The sequence below is a fragment of the Sciurus carolinensis genome, chromosome 1 (genome assembly GCF_902686445.1).
Source record: "Sciurus carolinensis chromosome 1, mSciCar1.2, whole genome shotgun sequence".
Classification (NCBI taxonomy): Eukaryota; Metazoa; Chordata; class Mammalia; order Rodentia; family Sciuridae; genus Sciurus; species Sciurus carolinensis.
The window spans coordinates 119854799-119877061 of record NC_062213.1 but is presented as its reverse complement, the minus strand read 5'-3'; the positions used below and the strand labels follow the sequence as shown (position 1 = coordinate 119877061).

The following is a 22263-nucleotide window of genomic DNA, read 5'->3' as shown; positions in this document are numbered from 1 at the left end:
CCAGAAGCAGCAGGTAGAACCTGAGGTCATGCAACTCAAAGTTATAATAAAGAACATGATCAAATATTTGGGGACACCAATAGGAGTTTGATAAATAGATTAGGCACTTTTCCAAAGTTTCAAGCTTGGAATCCAAACTCAGAACTGAAGTAAAGTATCAGGACTTGGAATCCTATCAGTCATTTGGCTTTGAGTTTCTAAGAAGTGTATTAAAACTCCCTCATACTCTTGATCCCTCAATGAAGTTGAGTAGTAAACTTAACTGATGCTAATAATCTTTATAACACTATTATAACCTCTAGGTTATTTGTTAAACAGCTAATTTTGTCTACATCCACTTTTCTGATTCCTAGACCTTTGATAGGTTAAGTTACATTTACATATCACCATAGTCCTAAAATAGACTATTCCATGACTTTTTATCTCCTTGCCTCTTAGGGGAGCCAAAAGGAGGCCTAGAAGTCTCTCTAGTCATGTGAGGACAGTTGTGGATTCCAAATCTCAGTTATAGCATTTGTCACATAGTACAGTGCTATTTATGAGTCTGGAAACTCCACAGTTTTCTTTCAGGATTTAAAAGTCTTCTCATGTAGTACTTATGTATTATTGTTAGTATTTTGGAAATTTCTTTTCCAAATTTGCAATATTTATTATTGCAATTTTTTTGTGTGTGTGTCCACCAAATGCAAAACCATGCATTAGATACTGTAAAAGTAAATCCAATGATGAGCAAGGACTGGTTCTAGCTATGAAAGGAACTGATAATCCAATGCGGGAGATAGACCTGCATATGCATGTTCAATATAAGAAAGTGGTTATTGCAGTTTCTTTTTGATGGGCAAGCATTCTACAATGACTTGGACTATGTGTATGCAAAGCTGAAATAGCCAGTTGAGACTTTAAAAAAGTCATTTTACTGGGAGGAAAAAGGAATATAAAATTGGTTATTATCCTCTCCTATAACAAAACCAAATTATTTTTCATGTTTTTACTAGGTTTGTGGCTAAATCGCACAGCCAAAGAGATTCACCACACAAGACTTATCAGATGGACCTCATGAATTTGTATTTAAGTCTGCAAAAGACTTGTATTTCTCCAGCAGTTGAAGCAGAGGGTTGGTAACTTTTCTGACACAAAAGAGGAAAATGATTTCCTATATTTTGGCATCAATATGCAGTTACATTCCTTTCTGCTCAAGAAAGTTATTTCAGAAAACTGACCTTTTTTGCCAAAAGAAGTTTTTTTAAATGAATTAAAAGTTTAAAATTAAGAAGTTATGTTGTCTTTTTTTTTTTTTTAAAAATGAGGCATCATCACAAGAAAAGACCTTTTCCTTTTTCTTGTATGAGAACATTTGATCTTTATTTGAGAGTTGTCCATGTGTTTTATAATGGAGAAAATCAGTTCACATTGACAGTAGTTATTACTCCAGTTCACAAAGTGGAATATGACACCCCCTCCCCAGTTGGACTCAGACAGCTTTGTTCTGCAATGAACACTGTCTTTTAACTTTCCAGTAAAGATATCCTGCATTTTAAATCCTGGAAGGGACTTGTTTTCCTGTGACAGTCATTTGAACACTGAGAGCAACTGAAGGGGTTAATGCTGGGACTTGGCTGCATTTCAGTTAAACTTTTCTCCCTGGCTCTGCCCCGGGTTTCCCCTTGAAGGGATTTCCCTCCGCCTCTGCAACAAGACCCTTTATAAAGAGCAGACTTTCTATTTCACTCACACTGAGCCTCACTGGCTTTAGGAGCAGAAGACTCTTCCCAGGCTCTTTCAGGTGTGACAGGAATACGACTTTGGGTACCATTATTTTCTCATCAGAGCAGCAACTTAAATGCTTGGGAAAATGGTCGTGATCTTTGGAGCCTCGAATATATTTTGGATGGTGTTTGCAGCTTGTAAGTTCTTGATCTGTTTCAAATGTTAGCATTCCATTTTAGCCTTGGTTTTGGCTTCACTCAGTTTTGCTGTGGTAGTGAAAGAAGGCACTAGAATTTTAAACAGTGGGGAAACTTAATTGAACCTAACTTTTAATGTGCTACTGAGTTTTACTATTTGTCCTTATACAGTCATAGTGACAGCTGCAAATTGATGTTTTTTAATGTCTTTTTTCTAAAGCAATTTGGTTTTATCTGTAGTAGGACTATCACTTTAATTTCCTACTTGTTAATGAAGTCAAATTTAGCAAATAACAAAACAACTTTTATAAATGGGCCTCAAGGTCGGAACTGAGAGTCCTGAGTAAAGATAATTCCAACAAAATCTACAGCAGTGACTTCGGTGCTTTATGATAGTCTTGTGGTTAGTTGGAAGCAGGAAAAAGATCCATGAGATCATGTTTTGAACATTATACTATTACAGAGAAGAAGGAGTAGAATACTAAACAAATCAGTGGTATGTTGGTTTTTCTCTTTTTTTTATAGCTCAAGCATTTAAAATCGAGACCTCCCCTGAATCCAGGACTCTTGCTCAGATTGGTGACTCCATCTCCTTGACTTGCAGCACTATAGGCTGTGAGTCCCCGACTTTCTCTTGGAGAACCCAGATAGACAGTCCGTTAAATGGGAAGGTGAGGAACGAAGGCACCAAGTCCACACTGACCATGGATCCTGTTAGTTTTGAGAACGAACACTCTTACCTGTGCACAGCAACTTGTGGATCTGAGAAACTGGAAAAAGGAACCCAGGTGGAGATCTACTGTGAGTGCTTTAAGGAATCTTTGATTTTCTCTCAATTTTGCTTTAAAATAACTTTTCAAGAAAAGGTCTTTAAAAGATATTAATGTCCTGACTCCTGGCCATAAAACATACAGCATTGAGAAAGTCAGGGACCCCTGAGACCAGTCACTAGAAATAATGAATACAAATTTTGGCTTCTGTTTCCATCTCTGCCACAAACATGGTGATCAGGCATAAAACACAAGTTCTTTTGGCTCTGATTTCCTTAGCTATAAAATGAACATATCTAAGATTCTTGTTCATTTTATTTTAAAAAATTTCCATTCAATTATATCCTTACATGTTTACTTGCTCATGCATCTAAATGATTTATGAAGTCCATCCTACAGGGATTTTCCTTTCATTTATTTTTATGCAACTGGTGCTTAAAATCAGTTTAAATATTAAGTAGAAGATCCATAATTTAGTAATAGCCTTCAGATAAAATTTTGTCTTTAGACATGATAGAAAATACCTGCAAACATTTCATTCATTTGATGTTATGTTCATATTCAAGAGTTTTTTTGTTACCATAAAGTCCTGGTACTCACTTCAGTGGCATTTGTATAATTAATTAGATTTGCCTCATAAATGTGAATGCATACCCCTAGTTTACCAGCCTACCAAAAAAGTATCCCATTCTACTCTCAATTCAGCAAAGTTAGCAAGAGGCAAAAGGCTTGTAAAAGCTAACCTTACATAAGTCTAATTTGCCTTTGGTTACCAATGACCTCTCTAAAACACTGTACTCACATATACGGTCATTTCTTCACGAATACCTCATTTGATTATCTTCATGAATTATACCGGTTCCCTTCTACTGTGCTGGAGTTCACCTTTGCCCAGTAATCTTAACTGAAATTTCAACAAGACCCATGTGTTGCTAAAACTTCCCAAGAAACTGTTTCTGGACAACTGCTTTCAATTATGCTGGTTGTACATGCATAGTTTATGTCTGTGCAGCCTCCTGAGTGCCTTCAAAGGTCCCCTTATGTAAATAGAGGGAAAAGTAGCAAGTTCTTATATTACCTGTTGTAAAACTGAATGGATTAATAAGTACATTTTTTATAAAATGTAAGGGACAAAAATAATTGGTTGGAAAAGTACAAATGCCATGTTTTCAGATAACAAAGCACTTCCAGTTCCTTTGTCTTTTGTCCACAAGCACCAAATAGTTGAAGATTTAAAAAGAGAAACAAAGAAACTTCTGGCTTTAATTATCTTGCCTGAGGTTTTCCTCCAAGAATGTCTGTTTCTCATTATGTTTAATAGTCCTGACTCCATTCCACGTTTGATTGCAATATTCTTTGGATTTGGGACCTTTGTATTCTTCTTACTACACAGATCCTGAGTCCACTAATTTGTTGTCCTCATGATCCTCATGATAGAATATAATGGAAAAGGTAGTCCTGGCAAAGGAGGCAATGAATGGTGTGCTCCTTGCACTAGAAGGGTCAGTGGGGTGTGGGTTGGGACATTGAGTTAGGCATTTCAGGAAGCAAATCCAAAATTCAAAGACTACACAAGTATCCTTCCTGGTGGATGAATTCTTGTCAGAGACACCATTTTCAGAAACTAAATATTGAAAGCCATTCTTTCCATTTCTTAGCATATCTTGTAGAATAATTACTCTTTGCAATGACATTCTGAGCTTTAGATTACTTATCTGTAAGCTGGAGCTATATTTGCCTTTACTAAAATAAGAGAATTATCTGCAGTAGCAATACAAAGATTAGAAATTCTAAATATTTAAACCCCAGTTTCGTCATTTATTAGCTGTGTGACCTCAGGCAAGTTATGCAAATACACTAAGTCCAAGTTTTCTAATCTGTGAAATGTGGTCTCTATCTCTTAGGGTTATTGTGAGGATAAACCATTTATTTTAATTCTATAGCACAGTGATAGAAACATGTAAGTTTCAATAAGCATAAATTTTTTCTACTTTCCTTTAATAACATACAATATTTAATATACAAAGGATCAGAACAGAAGAATTCTCTAATAAAAGGTTGATTCTGATTCTTGCTTTTTGAGCCCACCAAAAAATCATAAAAAAATTTAAACAATTGGTTCTGCTGTATTAAGACTGCATGAACAAAAAACATTAGATTTGACTTGCATGGTGTTAAAACATAAGAGATCTTATAAATATGAGCAGAAGGCCCACTCATGTATCCATTTGTCTTTGCAGCTTTTCCTAAGGATCCAGAAATTCATTTCAGTGGCCCTCTGGAGGTTGGGAAGCAGGTCACAGTCAGGTGCTTGATCCCTGATGTATACCCGTTTGACAGGCTGGAGATGGATTTACTGAAAGGTGATTATCTCATGAAGAATCAGGACTTTCTGGAAGATATGGATAAGAAATCCTTGGAAACCAAGAGTTTGGAAGTAACTTTTACTCCTGTCATGGAGGATACTGGAAAAACTCTTGTTTGCAGAGCTAAATTATACATTGATGAAACTGATTCTGCGCCCAAAGAAAGAGAGGCTGTCAAAAAACTGCAAGTCTACAGTAAGTCATATGGTCTAGTTTGTATGGGAATTCAGTCTTGAATGTATATAGCAATAAATTTCACAACTAGGCTAACAAGAAATTTTTTTGTGTTTTTTTCCCCATTTTTATTTACTGAGAACCTGAAGCTTCCCAATAGTATAATCCAGTGAAAAGAACATGGATTTGGATTGAGAAGACTTGAACTTAATTTCAGGCTCAAATTACTTTCATGATTTAGGGTTACTTTATGTATTTTCCTATTAAAAGGAGAAAATACTATTACTAATTAGGAAGTAGGAAACAGATTTATATATTAAAATGTTTTTAAATCATGTTTTATAGTATGCCTTGAAATATTAGTTGCATAGGGATAGAACCTTGAGAAGGTAAGTGCTTATTTTCTGAGTGTGTGTGTGTGTGTGTGTGTGTGTGTGTGCTTACATGTACACATATGCATTGTGTGAGGGAAAGGAAGGTGATGGGTTTGATTGCCTCCCATTTTCCTGAGACTGCCAGGGGATTTGAGGCAGTCTTGCTGTCCTAGGAGTGCATATAATGATTGCATTGTGTTCTGTTTTAGACTAAAACACTGTGTTCTGCTTTGGGCACTATATTTAAAAGGTCTGTTGCCAACAATAACATATTTAAGTCAAAAAGAATGAGTTGGAAAGTTTTCTAATACTGTTGTGAGAAGAACAGTCAATATAGGAGGCATTTCCTTAGAGAATGCAAAACTTGGAGAGTTTTAATTAAGTATTTGAAAGACAGTCGTGTGTGAAAGAAGGATTTAGTTTGTTCTATAACATCAGAGGGCTGAACTATAACCAATGTGTAAAAGCCAGTTATGATGAAGAAGATTTCATCTCAGTAGGGAAAATTTTTTCTAATTAAATTACACTCAAAAATCAAATAGGTTGTTTGATAAGGCAATGAGTTTTCTTTCTTAGTAAATGCTGAGGCTGATTAGGATGAGCTCTTGGCAAGGAGATTTAGATGGGGCTCCTACTCTTAGGTGGGAGATTGAGCTGCATGAATCTAAGGGCCCTTCTTAACTCGTGAATATCTATGGCAATCTGAAAACACAAAACATTTTATAAAAATGTATTCAAGTTAGTCAGAAATTAGATAGACTGTTTTTTAGTGACTCAGCAGTTCTTTATGCTATTTTAGGAGAGTAAGTTTGTCAGTTCAACAGAAGCACAGGATAACAACCTGTGAAAGAAGTCCATCATTCATTTTGGATTGAGAAGATGGTTTGGGATTGCTAATATTATGCCCTGTTTTTTCAGTCTCACCCAAGAATACAGTTATCTCTGTGCATCCCTCCACAAGGCTGCAAGAAGGTGACTCTGTGACAATGACATGTTCCAGTGAGGGTCTGCCAACTCCGGAGATTTTTTGGAACAAGAAATTAGATAAGGAAAATCTACAACTCCTTTCTGGTAATGAGACTCTCACCTTAATTGCAATGAGGGTGGAAGATTCTGGAACTTATGTATGTGAAGGAGTTAATCCGATTGGAAGAAGTCAAAAAGAGGTGGAATTAATTGTTGAAGGTGAGTGGAATGTGGAAAAGGAATGATAAGGATGTTGTATTGAGATTTAAGCAACAACAATACAGCTTTGGTGCTGAAATTGCTTCCCTGCATTTTGTTGGTGATCTGTCTGATTGTCATGTACTATAGTGTAAATATGTATTTGTTGCACTCACTTTTTGGCATCTTTCCTTCCAGAGCTTCACTGGCTCTGCTTTCTGACCCTTTGTAACACAACATCTCTCCCATGCCTCATTCCATGGCTTTCTGTCTTTCTCCTGACCTGTGGACCTTCTTATTTTCAATTTATCACACCTGGTGATCTTTTCTTCTCACTCTTGATACACAAGCATATTATGCATATGCTGATTATTCCCGAAATCATGCTCCCAGTTTGTATCACCAATTCTCTACCTCAAAATGATCCCTAAGATCTAAACTCTTCATCAACCCTCTTGACATGCCTTAGTTTATCTTCTTTCACTTGGACTTATATTCTATGACTTCAACTACATTTCTTAAAATAGTCACATATAACTTCATAATCTGGTCAGAAACTGCCTTTGCAGCTTTGTTGATGATTCTGTGTCTCTGCTCATGCTGTTCTCCTTCCTGGAATGAGCTTTCCCCTTCCTCCACCTGGCAAAATCTTAGCTATCTTTCATGACAAAACTTATGTAAGCCTCCAAATTCCAGATTGTGTAAGGCACAGCTAGTGGCTAGTATAGACTCAATACTTCTTATAGCCATGTATGTACTTCTGTTCAGTTCAACACCTATTAATTAAGAGTCTTTACTCAAGAATCTTTATTCTGACTGATGCTGGGGATACAGGCATGAAAAGATGTAGCTACTGCCCTAAGGGAGCTTACAAACTAGGAAGGAAAGACAGTCATATACTTTAGTGAGAATCAAAATAATGGATCTATTTAAGTAGGTTTGTCCATTAAACTGGAAGTTCCTTCAAGTCAGGGACTCTTTGTGTTTGTGCATGTGTGTTTTATGTTTGAGTGCCAACCATAGTACCTGACACATAATGAATGTTCAGTAAATATTCCTTGAATGAATGAATAAATTTCAAATACTGACAACATAAATTTTTTAAAAATGAAAACATGGAATTTGAGCTTAGATGATTTAAAAAATCAGTACACTAACTCATTCTCAAGTGACCAGAAAAAATATTGTACTAATGAAAGTATATAAAGCTAAACATCCATCCTGAAATAGTTCCAACCCATAATAAGCTGGATTCCATTTCAATGTGTGAAGGATGTGTTATGGGGTTGGGAGAGTTGTTTTGTATTTTGTTTCACATATGATACTAACAGCCTTAACTATTGAGGATAGAATTGAACTTTCAAAGGACCTTTTGTCTACCCAAGAGAGTTACTTCCCAGGAGCCACAAGTTCACATAGTAATAATATATGTAGCCACAACTGTTCCTAGGCAGGAAGTGAATCTGCTATTAAAGTTCCTCATTCTCACACTGGCATATGAGGAATTCAGAAACTTTGGTCATTGTTCTGAATGATCTTTCAAAATCTAATAGTATATTAGTTTGTTGAAATAATTTAAGGAGAATGTTCTTTGGAAAATATTAAGATGTCACGTTTATACAAACAAACTGAGAAAAGTAACTTCTGACACAGATGAGAACCATGCAAAATGTAGTATATTGGGATTTTTTATGTGTTGCAATTTCTTTCTTCCATCTCTAGCCCGCTATTTGTGAGGAAGATTTTACTGATTTTCTGTAGAGTCTCATCTGTCACTTTCAGAGTTGCCCAACCACTTCCAGTTTCTTTAGGGGGAATGGAGTCAAGATTTGGAATTCCGTTCCTCCCAAAGTAGCATTATTCCATCAAAACCTGTGTGTACTAGCCCAGATAGCACTGGCAGCCTAAGAGCTTTCCTAAACATTTGAGATTAAGGAGTTTGCCCTCACCTCTGCTTTTGGTCCCTCAATTCATTTAAAAATATGTTTAGATTGCATCAAATACATTGTAGAGTGACTCATACTATCACTTTAATATTTAAATTTTTACTTTCAACTTGATTCTATGTGACTTTCAAAGGTATGACTTCATGCTGATGGAACAGAAGCCTTGGACACAGACCCGTTATGGAGATTATGTCTAATTAGAGGACTTTTTTTGGGTAGTACCTCTTTTAGATCTTATTTTATCTTTGCATGAAGATGTCTTGATTTAGTTGTTCTAGCAACAGAAAAGCTGGAATCTTAAGTCACACCTAACTTGCATCAAGTCCTAGTTTTGCCACTTGCAAGTTGGGTAAAGTTATTTAACATTTCTGAGCCTAAATTTCCTCCTGAAGAAAGAGAAAGAGGAAAAAGAAGAGGAATAGAAAGAGTAGAAGCAGAAGGAAAATGAGAAGGCAGAGAAGAAAGTAGCACAAGTTCACAATATTGTTGTGGAGATTAAATGAAATACTGGTGTACATGTACTTGACACACAGGAACCACTGAAATTATTTGACCTATTGTTCACTCTTATAGTGATCACAAACAACTGAGCAGAGGTTAGATTATTGCCATGAAAAGACACCAAATTTTCTCAACACATTTTTATCTATATTTATTCTAAGTCTGATTTGAGAGACTATCATGAATTCATTCTAAAACATGTGATCTTTTTCCTGATGGAAGGGAGTGATTTCTTCTTGGTACAGATAGTGACTAAAGGAAATCAGGAAAAGTAAAGATCATATGTGGAATGTGATGAAAGAAGAAAAGAGTCTTATTTGCTCTGTGTCTTGTTCTTTTTTTCCCCCCTCCCCCTCTGCAGAGAAACCATTTACTGTTGACATCTTCCCTGGACCTCAGGTCGCTGCTCAGATAGGGGACTCAGTTGTGCTGACGTGCCGCGTCACAGGTTGTGAGTCCCCATCTTTCTCTTGGAGAACCCAGACAGACAGTCCTCTGAGTGGGAAGGTGAGGAGTGAGGAAATGGAGTCCATGCTGACCCTGAGCCCTGTGGGTTTTGAGAACGAGCACTCTTACCTGTGCACTGTTACCTGTGGACGGAGGAAACTGGAAAAAAGAGTCAGGGTGGACCTCTACTGTAAGTGGTTTTTAGAATTGTTGTTCAGTCCCATTGGATGTGCTGTGCAATGAGATCTATTTGTTTAGAAAGGGAATGTAGCATTGTGAATGCTTTCTAAATCTCTGAAACAAAATAATTTGATGTGATGCAAATGGCCTAAATCTTAAGTATATATTACATATGGACACAGCAGGCACAACCCTCAGTGTGTTTTGTGATACTGCCTCATCACACAGATGGTCACACCCCATGGCCCTGCTTCCCATCCCTACTGTGTTTTTGTGGAATGTATGGAGGTGGTGAGGGTGTGTGGGCCAATGCACCTTCAGATAACTGGGTGGGAGTGACCTCTGCTCAGCTCTTTAAATTGAGGGTCAGATCTGAGTTTATAGTTTTAAAGGAATATTTGGAAAGCTGACCTGCAGGATGGAAAAAGAAATGAGGAAGTGGGAAACAGTGAAAAGGCACAAAGGAAAATGGGGAGTAGACTGATCAGTGCCAGTAACTCAGATTTCTGCTGAAGCAGAAGCAGGAGGCAACACCAAGTCTTAATACCAATTAAAACTTTAAGCAAAACTTTAACAAGCGTATGTTAAACTTTTTATTACTCTTCTTGTCACTTTAATAAATATTCCTTACAACCTCAAATCTCTATGAACTTGACATTTCTGGAGTTTCTCAGTCTATAATGAATGAGGAACAAAATATACAAAGTGACCACAAAGTTATATTTTCATGAGAGTTACTCTGCTTTGTTTCATTCAGCAAACTCAGGAGAATTTATTATAAAGTTTTTTTTTTTTTTAAACAAGGAAATTTGCCCCAACTTGTGTTATCCTTTGGGGTTTTATTCAGAATGAGATTATGTCTGTAAAGGGACTTAAATCTCCCAAAAGAAGGGTCAATTTTATTGCTTTATCATATTACCCAGAATCCAGGATTTGCTGATGGAGCACATTCCCAGCAGAAATGAGAACCAGGGGTGGAGTCCTATTGCAATATGGAAATACTTGAAAATGTTTCATTTTAACAACTGAATCATTTTGCTGAAAGAAAAAAATTAGAGTCACTCTTATGTTTGATAAATATTTTTGTCTCATTTTCATTGATGTACATATTATATGTTACACACGTTGGATTCTAAATAATACAGTTAAGACAGTTCTTAATTTCAACTATTATATGAGAAATGTTTTAAACTTGCTGTCTAAATAGTCATTAGATGGTAAGCTGTCTAATTTGAGAACATCCCTGTGGGTCTTCTTTGACATTGAGAAGCTACGTAGACCTGTGAAACTTAGCCTAGATTGTGAGGTCAGAGAAACGGGAATTTTGAGCTTAGTTCAGTGACATACTAGGTATGATGTGTAATTAAAAATCTAGCCTGAATTTCAATTTTCCTAACAATAAAATAAGTTCAGTAATACCCATTGCTGCTTTAAAGATAATAAATGTTGAAGGATTAGTTCATAACGAGTATTCAATATATCATGACAAATATTTAAAACATCTAAAGGAAATAGTTAATAAGATGATAGAAGCTGATATGTCCTTAAATAACAACAGACTATGTGCTCAGTAAGATAGCATCATTAAAAGAGAAAAGTAAGAAGTAAAAATATTTATTACTTGATAACTTAATGTACTAAGTATTTTTGTTTCCAACATTGTGATTAATGTTATAATTTTGTATTTATACTTAATTTCATTTTTATGTATTGATAATTTTATCCCAGCTGAGTTAAAGCTGTCATTTCAAGACCTTTGCATTCAACAGAATTTAACTTTATTTTCCATTGAATAACACATATAAACATCACTTCTATATGATATTTGCAGCATTCCCTAGAGATCCAGAAATTGAGATGAGTGGTCTACTTGTGAATGGGAACCCCATCACTGTAAGCTGCAAGGTTCCTAATGTGTACCCTTTTGACCATTTGGAGATTGAATTACTTAATGGGGAGACTACTCTGATGAATAAATACTTTTTGGAGGAAATGGATAAGAAATCCCTAGAGACCAAAAGTTTGGAAATAACCTTCATCCCCACCACCGAGGATACTGGAAAAGTTCTTGTTTGTCGGGCTAAATTACATACCGGTGAAATGGAATCTGAACCCAAACAAAGGCAGAGTACACAGACACTTTATGTCAATGGTAAGTACTTATGTGGATGTATCCACAGGTTAGTATGGATTTCTTTATCATGTTTGTCAGGTAATAGTTAACATAAAGTTAATAGTTAAAAACTCTGTGAAAAAATAACAGATAAGAAAATTCAAAATAAAGATGATCATAACAAACTATCCCACCTAAATGTAAAATAATAACCACTTGTTTATGAATCTTTGAGTTGGCATTAGGAAATGGGCCAGCTGGGCATTTATTCTGCTCAATGTGGGGTCACTCATGTGTTTTCAGTCATGTCAGCAGGATTGGCTGGTCCCAGATGGCCTCACTCATGAAGCAGGTCATGTCCATGTCCAGATATGTGCTATCTGGGGGCCTGTGCCTCCCTTCTTCATTTGGTATCATCCTTAGGGAAGGAAGCCCAAATTGACTTGCCATAGCACAGAGTCAAGAAGGGGATAATGATAGCTGCCTCTTAAAGGCCTGGGTTGGGAGTCTTACAGTGTTTCTTCATCCATGTTCCTTTGGTCAAAGTGAGTGACAAGGCCAGTACAGATTCAAGTGGTAGAAAAATAGATGCCACTTTTTCACAGGAATAGATTTAAGTAAGTCATGATCATGGGTAATGTCTAATGTACCATAAATGATAATCACACAATTATTGACCATTCATGCTTTGGAAGCAAGAGAGTTTCTGTGGAGCTTACTTCCACTAGAAAACATCCATGCTTTGTCCATGTTCTACTTTATCATTCTGTATCTGCTACAATAAATGGGGACAGAAACATCCTGTACTAGTTATCAAGGTTTTTAAATCATTATAATTCACTGAATCCATAGATCAGTTTTGCAATGTTACCGAAACCCTTTGGAAGTCAGGGAATAGTGTCAAGCTAACGAGTGTCTCTTCATTTTCAGTTGCTCCAAAGGAGACCACTGTCTTAGTCAGCCCCTCCTCCACCCTGGAGGAAGGCAGTTCTGTGAATATGACCTGCTTCAGTGATGGCTTTCCAGCTCCCACAATCCTGTGGAGCAGACAGCTAAGTAATGGGGATCTACAGCAACTATCTGAGAATACAACTCTCACCTTAATTTCTACAACAGTGGAAGATTCTGGCATTTATGTGTGTGAAGGGATAAACCAGGCTGGAATAAGCAGAAAAGAGGTTGAATTAATTATCCAAGGTAAGCAGAGTGTGATTTTGAATTATTTGTGCTAGTATTTCTTTTTGTTGTTGTGAGTGATTAGGAACATGGTCCTTTTCGAAAAAAAGATTTCTTTTACTTAAAAAATGTATTGGTGGTTTTTAAAGAGTTCATAATATTTCCTGGGCATGGAAGTCTCTTAAAAAGGTACTTTCTCATGAACCATTCCAAGTCACTGACCCCAAAATTCTTTTATCCTTAAGTGAAGTGCTAGTTCCAGGAACTATGCTGGAAGTCCCAGTGATGCTTATTAAACAGTAATTACAATGTTGAAATAAGGATAGAAAGAGGCAGATGTATTTGGAAATGATTTAAGAGTAAAGTCACCATCTTTGACTGCATCTGGTCCTGAGGGATGATCTCACAAGATAACTGTATTTGCTTAAAAGCCTAAGAAGCACCTTTTGTAAATTCTAAGATTAAGAATAACAGACTGTGCCCTCTGGTTGGTTCATCAGCCTGGTGGCATGGAACCACTGGAATGGATCAAGTCATCAGATACAGGCCTTTTCTCTCCAGGTTGAACCTCCAAAACTGAGAACAAAACTATTTCTACTTGGCACGCAGATGCCATTGGCAGTTATGAGCATCATAAAGTGAAAAATTTGGGTTGCCTCCCGTACCCTGACTTTTGCACATCTGTTGTTTTCTTCACCAGGGCTGTCATTTCTTCTTGTACCCCTTGAGATTATTCCCACTAAAGGTATTAGAGATTTCTTGCTATCTCTTCACAATGAGATTTGTATTTTTAAGGAAGAAACTTGAAAGGGCAATGTGCAATCTTAAAGAAAATACACATGAAAATGCCATGGCATTGTAGCCATGGACGAGAAAAGAAACTCAAATGAAGTCACAAAATGATGACCTTAACAGGAATCTCACTTATAAAAAAAGGTGATAGGATACTTCCTTAAGCGTTGGTGTATTCATAAGATGTTGCACATCAAGTGTTCAGCCCAGAGCCTCTAACTTGATAAATGGTAGTCGTATTGTTAAGGACAGTATAACAAGTCACCTCTGTAAAGCTAAATTTCTTGATCTGGGAGGAACCAGCTTAAGACGCAGAGACATGCAAAGCCTTTGTTCTTCAAGGAAATTTTGTTAATAGTGTGACATGTTTTATTGTTTTTAAATTTCACATTTGAATTCGACAGCTATTTACTTTTATCAACCTATTCTTTGTGCTAGGCTGGGTAAAGAATTATGTTGTGATGTGAAAGAAGCATAAGATGCATCTTCTCTTGTTTGAGGCATGATTGTTTACAACAGTTCAGCAAATGCTTGACTTCTTTACCTGCCTTTTTTAACATTTCCTGCAAACACAAATAGGTCCTTGGCAGATATAGTTGATGTTCTTAAATCAATATCAAATTAACTTATACTTCACTCAGAGTTTCCTTTTAAATTATCTTTTCAGTTGCTCCAAAAGACATACAACTTACAGTGTTCCCTTCTGAGAGTGTCAAGGAGGGAGACACTGTCATTATTTCCTGCACATGTGGAAATGTTCCAGAAACTTGGATAATCCTGAAGAAGAAAGCAGAGACAGGAGACACAGTGCTGAAGTCTATAGATGGCGCGTACACCATCCGCAAGGTGCAGTTGGAGGATGCAGGAGTATATGAATGTGAATCTAAAAATGAAGTGGGCTCACAATTAAGAAGTTTAACGCTGGATGTTAAAGGTTGGCCTTTTGTTTTTTGTTTGTATGTTTGTTTATTCACTTATTTATTTTGGTAGCTGTTAAGAGGTTGCATGGATGGTAACAACTTTCTAGGATTAGATGAATGAGTTGGAAGAATGAGGCTGAATTCTGCGTTGAGTGTGGTTCTTTCTTGATGTTTCTTGAAATAATCAAGCACAGCTGTTCTATCCTATGCAGCTTAACCAGGAAGTTGACATTAATCACTGGAATGTAGAATTCTCGTTTGCTTATTTCAAAGTTGACAATTAATTCATCATTGGTCTCTGAGGTCTTACATTTGTTAAGTGTTTAATCGTGTTTTCAAAACTTTTCACTGGAAGTTATGAGGAAACTGTAGACGTAGGATTGGCACACTAAAAAAAAAAAAAAAAAAAAAAAAAAAAAATCTATCCAGATTCTCTTCCCTTCTACCAAAAAGGAATGTTATTTTCTGAACATGGATTAACTGCCTATTTTCTGGATTGACTCTTTTCAGGACAATAATTGGCAGTAACAATCTTGATCCTGAACAACAACAGTAACACAAAAACTCTAGACTACAAAACAGCCTCCTTAAAAATCCCTGCCCTAGTCATCCTACCTGTTCTGATATATATAGAAAGGTAGAAGCAATGGTCTCTCAGAGAAACTTCAGGGCCCCTTAATCTCCTATCCCCTCCTGTGAGTGCACAGTGGGTAGGATGCATTGATCTTATTGATGTAAGCAAGAATGTGTCAGTCTTACACTTCTTGCACACTAATGAAACCCTACTGAATATACTTGACCTTGGAGTGAACAGAGACACAAACAAAAGTTAATTCTTAGGAGGTCTGGCACTTGGCCATCAGAGTTAGCAACCACTTGTCAAACTTGAGGAAGTTTGAACCTAAGTCAGAAAACGGGTAAAAAACTTTTTACTAATCTGGTCAAATTTCTCAAGATTACATGTCTTACATGTATTTTTCTGTCTTTACAATCTCCTCGAAACACGACAATGTCAATACATCCATCTAGAAATATTAAAAAGGGGGAAAATGACACAATTACGTGTAAAACTTTTAGTCATTCACCTGCCACGATTATCCTGAAAAGAGTTAATCTGATCAATGAAGTTATGATCAATCAAGGTAAATGAAGGAACATTTACCTTGTATTATGTCACTCAAATGATGCAGGGGTATATTTAATCAGTGCTTCCAATAAGGTTGGGGATGCATTGAACACATTGAAATCTCAGTTATAAGTAGGTTGACATTAGTTCATTCCTATTTCTTTAAACCTTCATGTCTCTGGCCACCTTTAATTTAGCTTAGTTTCAGGAAAGTGAACTCTTAACATTTCTGTGATTATGCTTGTAATTAACTGTTCTTTTAAAAAGACACCTTAAAGTTTCTCTTTTCTAGTTGCCTTATTAATCACTTATATTTTTGCCCCTGTTTTCTTATTATTTAAATAAACAAAGGCTATCAAGCACTCAGCTGGAAACGCATGCCTCCAAATTGAATATGGTTTAAAACAGCTGGAAATGAATGAAGACCAAAAGTTGACTTTTTTCTAGATATTTTGGAATATACTTTGCCTTTAGCTTGATTTTTAAATTCTTTAGTTTTGGCTTGAATGTATTCCATTAATAGAAATGATCAGCACTCTTAAAAACTTTTAGTGTTGATGCAATTAATAGAAAATTTTATCAGAAGCTTGACCTAGCAACTGAGTTAGCAGAATATTTGAGTTTTTCCACAGATGCCTGAGGGAAAAACTGAGAGGCAAAAGATAAAGGGTTATTTACCACATTGAAAGGAAAACAATAGGAACACAAATACCTTTGCCCATCATGTCATCAACATTGATGCCTAACCACATTTATGATGATAAATAGCCCATTTAAAATAGTACCCTTACACTTTGACTAGCTCAAAACTAGCAAGGAAAAGTAGAAAAATGTGGCAATTATCATCATGTTCAAGGTGAAGTGTTTTTCTTCAATAATTTGCAAGCATTCATTTCTCATCATCCGATGCTAATGGTTCTTTTCTACTTGGGTGACTTTCAGTGTTTAGAAAGCTCTAGAAGGAATTCAGTGATGACCAAAGTCAGGTCACTAATTCCTGCTGGAACTAGCCAACATATATGCCACTTAGTGAAACTTAATTGTGAGATTATACCATGTTTTGCAAGCTGAGTAGAAATAAGAAAGTCCCCAGGAGATGCCATGATGTTCTTCAGGTGTTCCTGGAGGTTCAGATGTTAAGTGGTATTGTATCTGTCAGATGATTTTTAGTAGATTAAAAAAAGTACAAATTTTTAAATTTTTTGAATATTATCATCTGTACTTCATTTACAACTGAATGGCAAAATGATAGGATTTAGAAAAAAAACTTTTTAGTGTCAAAAATATTTTGGGTGGGGCACCAGTTATGCCAAATGGAGAGTGAAGTGTAGCTATTCTAGTGGTGGACCAGAAGGTAGACATATCTACCTTTAAGAGGTTTACAGTTAAAAGAGAAAACCACATTTGACAGATAATCTTGTGGATGAATGCTTAATTACCAACTGTGATTGAGCTATGAAGGGGAAGTGTGGTGGTTGGGTTTTGAGAGTAGGTTGAGGTTCTTAATTTAGATTAGGGGAGATATCAGAGAAAGCCTTTCCATAACAAGGTTTACATCTATAAATCCAAAAAAATCAGCAAGAATTCTTCCTCTTATTGTCCTATTCTTGGTATTTGACTGTGATAGTTACTTTAAATGTCTTGAGGATCGTCTTGGAGAACTGGTTAATCATTGAAGTTGGTGGTGATCAGAGTCTCAGTACTTTGGTAGATCCTCTGTTTCCCCAAACAAAAACTTGCTTCCTAATTCCTGCTATTGTAAAGGACCCTCTCTTCTATTTTACATCTCAAATGGAATCTTTTTAAATCCAAATTTGTGAAAGTCAACAGCTTTAGATCCTTCATGATCATAGCACCCACTACCCCCTGACTATTTGGATAATTCAGGGGAATATGCATTTGGGGTCCCGATGATATTCCCTATCACTGCTTTGATTCCCTCTCTGGAGAACTAGTTGTACTGTTACAATAAGACATGCATTGTTATTAAATGATTTCTTTTTGAACGAGGCATTAATTACATCCAATTGGTTATTTTCCAGGAAGAGACAATGACAAGGACTATTTTTCTCCTGAACTTCTCGTGCTCTATTGTGCATCCTCCTTAATAATACCTGCCATTGGAATGATCATTTACTTTGCAAGAAAAGCCAACATGAAAGGGTCATACAGTCTTGTAGAAGCACAGAAATCGAAAGTGTAGTTAATATTTGAAATGTTCAACCAGAGACACAATTTATAAGTCCAAGTCATTCCACAAGAAAAACAACAAGCTTGGAGTTCAGACTTCCTGGGATGTACTGAAAACAGAAAGAAATGGCCACCTGTGCCTCTTGCTGTGAGCAAGAGGCCAACAGAAAACCTTTTGCTTGAAAAGTCATTGGCATGGAGATGAGATGACTCCAGAGCTTTCCTGATGTGTACATACAATAACATAATTTGTACATATGTAAAATAAATTATGTCATAGCAAGTTTGCTTCAAATAGCAACACTCTATATTCAGATCATGAAAATAGTTAAGTGGTGTTGCTTGAACTGACTGTTATAACTTAATGCATTTTGGGAAAATTTAATATTTACTATTGACTGGCAGCTGACCTATGTCATCTTTCTTATATTTTATTTCTTTAACAAAATTTTATTCCTATGATGTTTTTTGACAGTAATTTCATGTTTTGTAAAGAAGCCCGTGTGTTATATTTTTATAGGCAAATGACAAAGAGGCAATGGGTCGACTTTCAGGTACTAAAGACCTCAACCTTTGGGTGTCTCTGTATGGTACTGGCATGGTACGGAGATGTTTATGATATTTGTTCATCAGACGCTTGTGTAACTTTCTAATGTAGTTTTTTAAAATGCAACTTCTTTTGATTCTCTTTTGTAAATGTTTAGTTTTTTGTACAGTAAAGTGGTAATTCCTGGAATTGGAAGGGTTGTCTGTTTATTTATTATAAATGCCTCCTTTATGCTGTATTTCTTTTTCAAATGTCAAGTTATAAGGGGGAAGATCTCAAACTATGTAAACAATAGAAATACTCAAAATGTGGTTCTCAGACTCTGTTTATCAAAATAACCACGGGAACTTATTAAAAAATGCAGACTGCTTGGTGCTGTTCTAATCTAGTGAATTGAGATACCTGGTTTTGGAACCTAGGAATCTGTAATTTTTAAGCTAAAAACATAAATGCTGTACATGAAGAGTGAGTGCAGGTGAATATGCACACATTAATGGACAATAAATGAACATCTACACACATACCACCAAGAGTAAGAGAGAGAGAGTGGTACTATTTTTCAGGGCCTCTAATATACCACATACTTATGGAAACTCTCTCCTCTCACTGAGCAGTAAGCAATAAATATCATGAATTATATACTGATCATTCTCTTGCTTTCTCTGGAGATTTATATCTATTTAAATATCCCTAGGTAGCTCATGATTTAGCTTGGCCAGGTTTTGAAATTTAAATAAATACAATCAAATGATATATTTGCCTTGTGATTTTATTTCACTAAAAAATTATGTTTTTGTCTAATTCACCCATTTTGTTGTGTATAGGTAATTCATTTTTATTGTTCTATAGTATTTCATGATAAGACTCTGCCACCATTTATTTGTTCATTCTATTATTGATGAATATTTAGGCTATTTTCAGCCTTATGTTACCCTTCCTACCTTCATTTCCTCCTTCCTTCTTTTATTATATTTTATGTATCCAAATAGAAATCCTTTATCAAATACACACTTTGCATCTACTTTCTCCCAGTGACTGAATGACTTGTATTTCTATTTTTTATAACAGAGGCTTTGTCTACTCCAGGAACACAAGGATTTTCTCATCTTTCCCCTAGAAGCAGCATACTTTTAGTTTTATATTTATGTCTATGACCCAACTTGAATAAATTTTTGTATATATTGTGGAGTCATGGCGGAAATTTATTTTTTTGCATCTGAATATCCAATATTTTAGCACAATTTGTTTAAAAGACTTCTTGTTTCTTTCTTGTTGAATTATCTTTTTGTTAAGAATTTATTGACCATATTTGTGTGTGGCTATTTCTGAACTTTGTATTTTGTTCTGTGGGTTGATATGTCTCTCCATATGCCAATATGACACTGTCATGTTCATTATAGCATTGTTATAAGCTTTGAAATCAGAGACTATGTGGCCTCCAATTTTACACTTCTTTAAAAATTTTTGGTCGTGATAATCCTTTGAAATTTCATATAATATTAATATTATTTGAATAATAGACAAATCTTTAATTATATACCCTTTTCTGTTCCTAATGTTATTTGGGTCTTCTTTTTCCTTGGTCAGTTTGGCTAGCAGTTTTATCTGTTTTGTAAATTTTTTCAAAGAAATAGCTTCGGGTTTCCTTGATATTTATCTACTGTTTATTGCTTTTTGTGCTATTAATTTCACTTTTATTAGCTCATTAGTTCATTTTTTTCTGTTCACTTTGGATGAACTTTATTATTCTTTTACTAGATTATTTAGGGTGGAGAGCTTACTTAATAATTTTAGAACTTTCCTCTTTTTTAATATAAACGTGCTGAGAGGTAAATTCTCCTATAGGTATTGTATTGGCTGCATGTCACAGATTTTAATATGTTGTATTCCGTTCTCAGGAAATTCAAATAATTTTCTAAATTCCCTTATAATTTCTTCTTCAAAATATGGTTTATTTAAAAGTGTGTTCCATGTATTTGGGAACTTTCCATCCAGCTATCCTTCTGTTATTTATTTTAATTCCATTTCAGTCAGGGAACATACTTTTTATGGTTTCAATCTTATTGAATTTACTGAGAGTTATTTTATTGTTATAATAGGGCCTAACTTGGTGAATGTTCTATGTGTAGTTGTAAACAATGTGTATCCTCTTGTTGAGTAGAGGGCATTACAAATGCCAATAGGTTGTTGGTTATTTAGTGTTTTCAAGTTTATAATTGTATTTACGTTCAGCCTTTGTCTTCAATCAATCACTGACACAGCATCTTTGATGTTTTCCACTTACAATTTTTAATTTTTCTATTCCTCCTTCAAAGTCCAGAAAAAGCTAAGGAGGGCCCTAGCAGTCAGGGAGTCTAGAAAGAACAAGTACACACCCACTGAAAAACAGCTGGAGAAGATATCACTAGATTGTTATTAGTAGTAACAGCTTCTGGAAACCACCCAAGAGTATCCACAAATGAATGAATAAAACAAACTGTGGCATATTCATGGAATGGAGTACAACACAGCATCAACAAGTAGTGAATCACCAGTACATGCAACAATATGAATAAATTTCACAGTCCTTACAATGAATGAAAGAAGTCAGACAAAAGAATATATACTATATGTACTTTATAATTGTCTTTCATTTGTTCATATGATGTCACTCATGTAAAATTCTATAAAATGCAAAATAATTTATAGTGACAGAAAGCAACAGATTAATGATTGTTTTGAGAAAGGATGCAAGTTAGGGAGGACCATGAATTGCAAAGAAGTATGAAGAAACTATATGGGGTGATGACTATATTTATAATATTAATTGTGATAGTTTTGTGGATTTTATATATGTTGAACTCATCAGATTGTAAACTTTAAGATATGAGTTTATTGTATGTCAGTCATACCTATATAAGGCTGTAAAAACATAAAATATGTTAAAATAACTTACATGATATCATATATGTACATTCAATGACTAGAACAAAATTATGTATACTGTGAATATGCTATCAAAAATTAAACTGATAGTTTTAAAAATTGACCCATTTAGATAATAAAATCTTGAATATTAATTTTGGTTCCTTGTTTCCTTGAGTATTTCAATCCTTTCTCTTTTTATTACAAGTATCCACATTGCTGCATAGTGACTTTAGATTCATGTAAGAAATGCAAATAGAATGGTTAATGTACTTTTTTAAACTTATTAACCTGAATTTTGACTATATGCAACAACATAGACAAATCTTACAAAAATAATATTGACTAAAAGAAACCATTTATAAAGGAGTAGATGCCAAGCCAGTGGTGGTGGTGCTTGTTGCAATCTCACCTACTTGGAAAGCTGAGGCAAGAGGACTGAAAGTTTGAAATCACTTAGTGAGACCCTGTCTCAAAATAAAATAAAAAGGGCTGGGAATGTAGTTCAGTGGTAGAGCACTTGCCTAGACTGGATAAGGCCCTGGGTTTCATTCCCAACCTGAGTTTGTTATAACTCAAATGTCAGCAAAAGCGATATGTGGTGTTAGAAATCAGAGTATTAGTTATTTGTGTGACAGTGACTGGAGGGAGCACAAGAGAACATCTTGG

General features: G+C 35.5%; 1 protein-coding gene across 1 annotated transcript; it reads left to right on the top strand.

The window, feature by feature from the left end:
* The first annotated feature begins 1737 nt into the window (after positions 1-1737).
* Positions 1738-21736, top strand: Vcam1 (vascular cell adhesion molecule 1). Its single transcript, XM_047519418.1, has 9 exons — positions 1738-1904; positions 2430-2705; positions 4915-5235; positions 6507-6773; positions 9561-9836; positions 11658-11978; positions 12870-13136; positions 14575-14841; positions 17996-21736. Exons 1-9 carry the CDS (start codon positions 1841-1843, stop codon positions 18154-18156), a joined length of 2220 nt encoding a protein of 739 aa, XP_047375374.1. The 5' UTR covers positions 1738-1840; the 3' UTR covers positions 18157-21736.
* Positions 21737-22263: the final 527 nt, after the last annotated feature.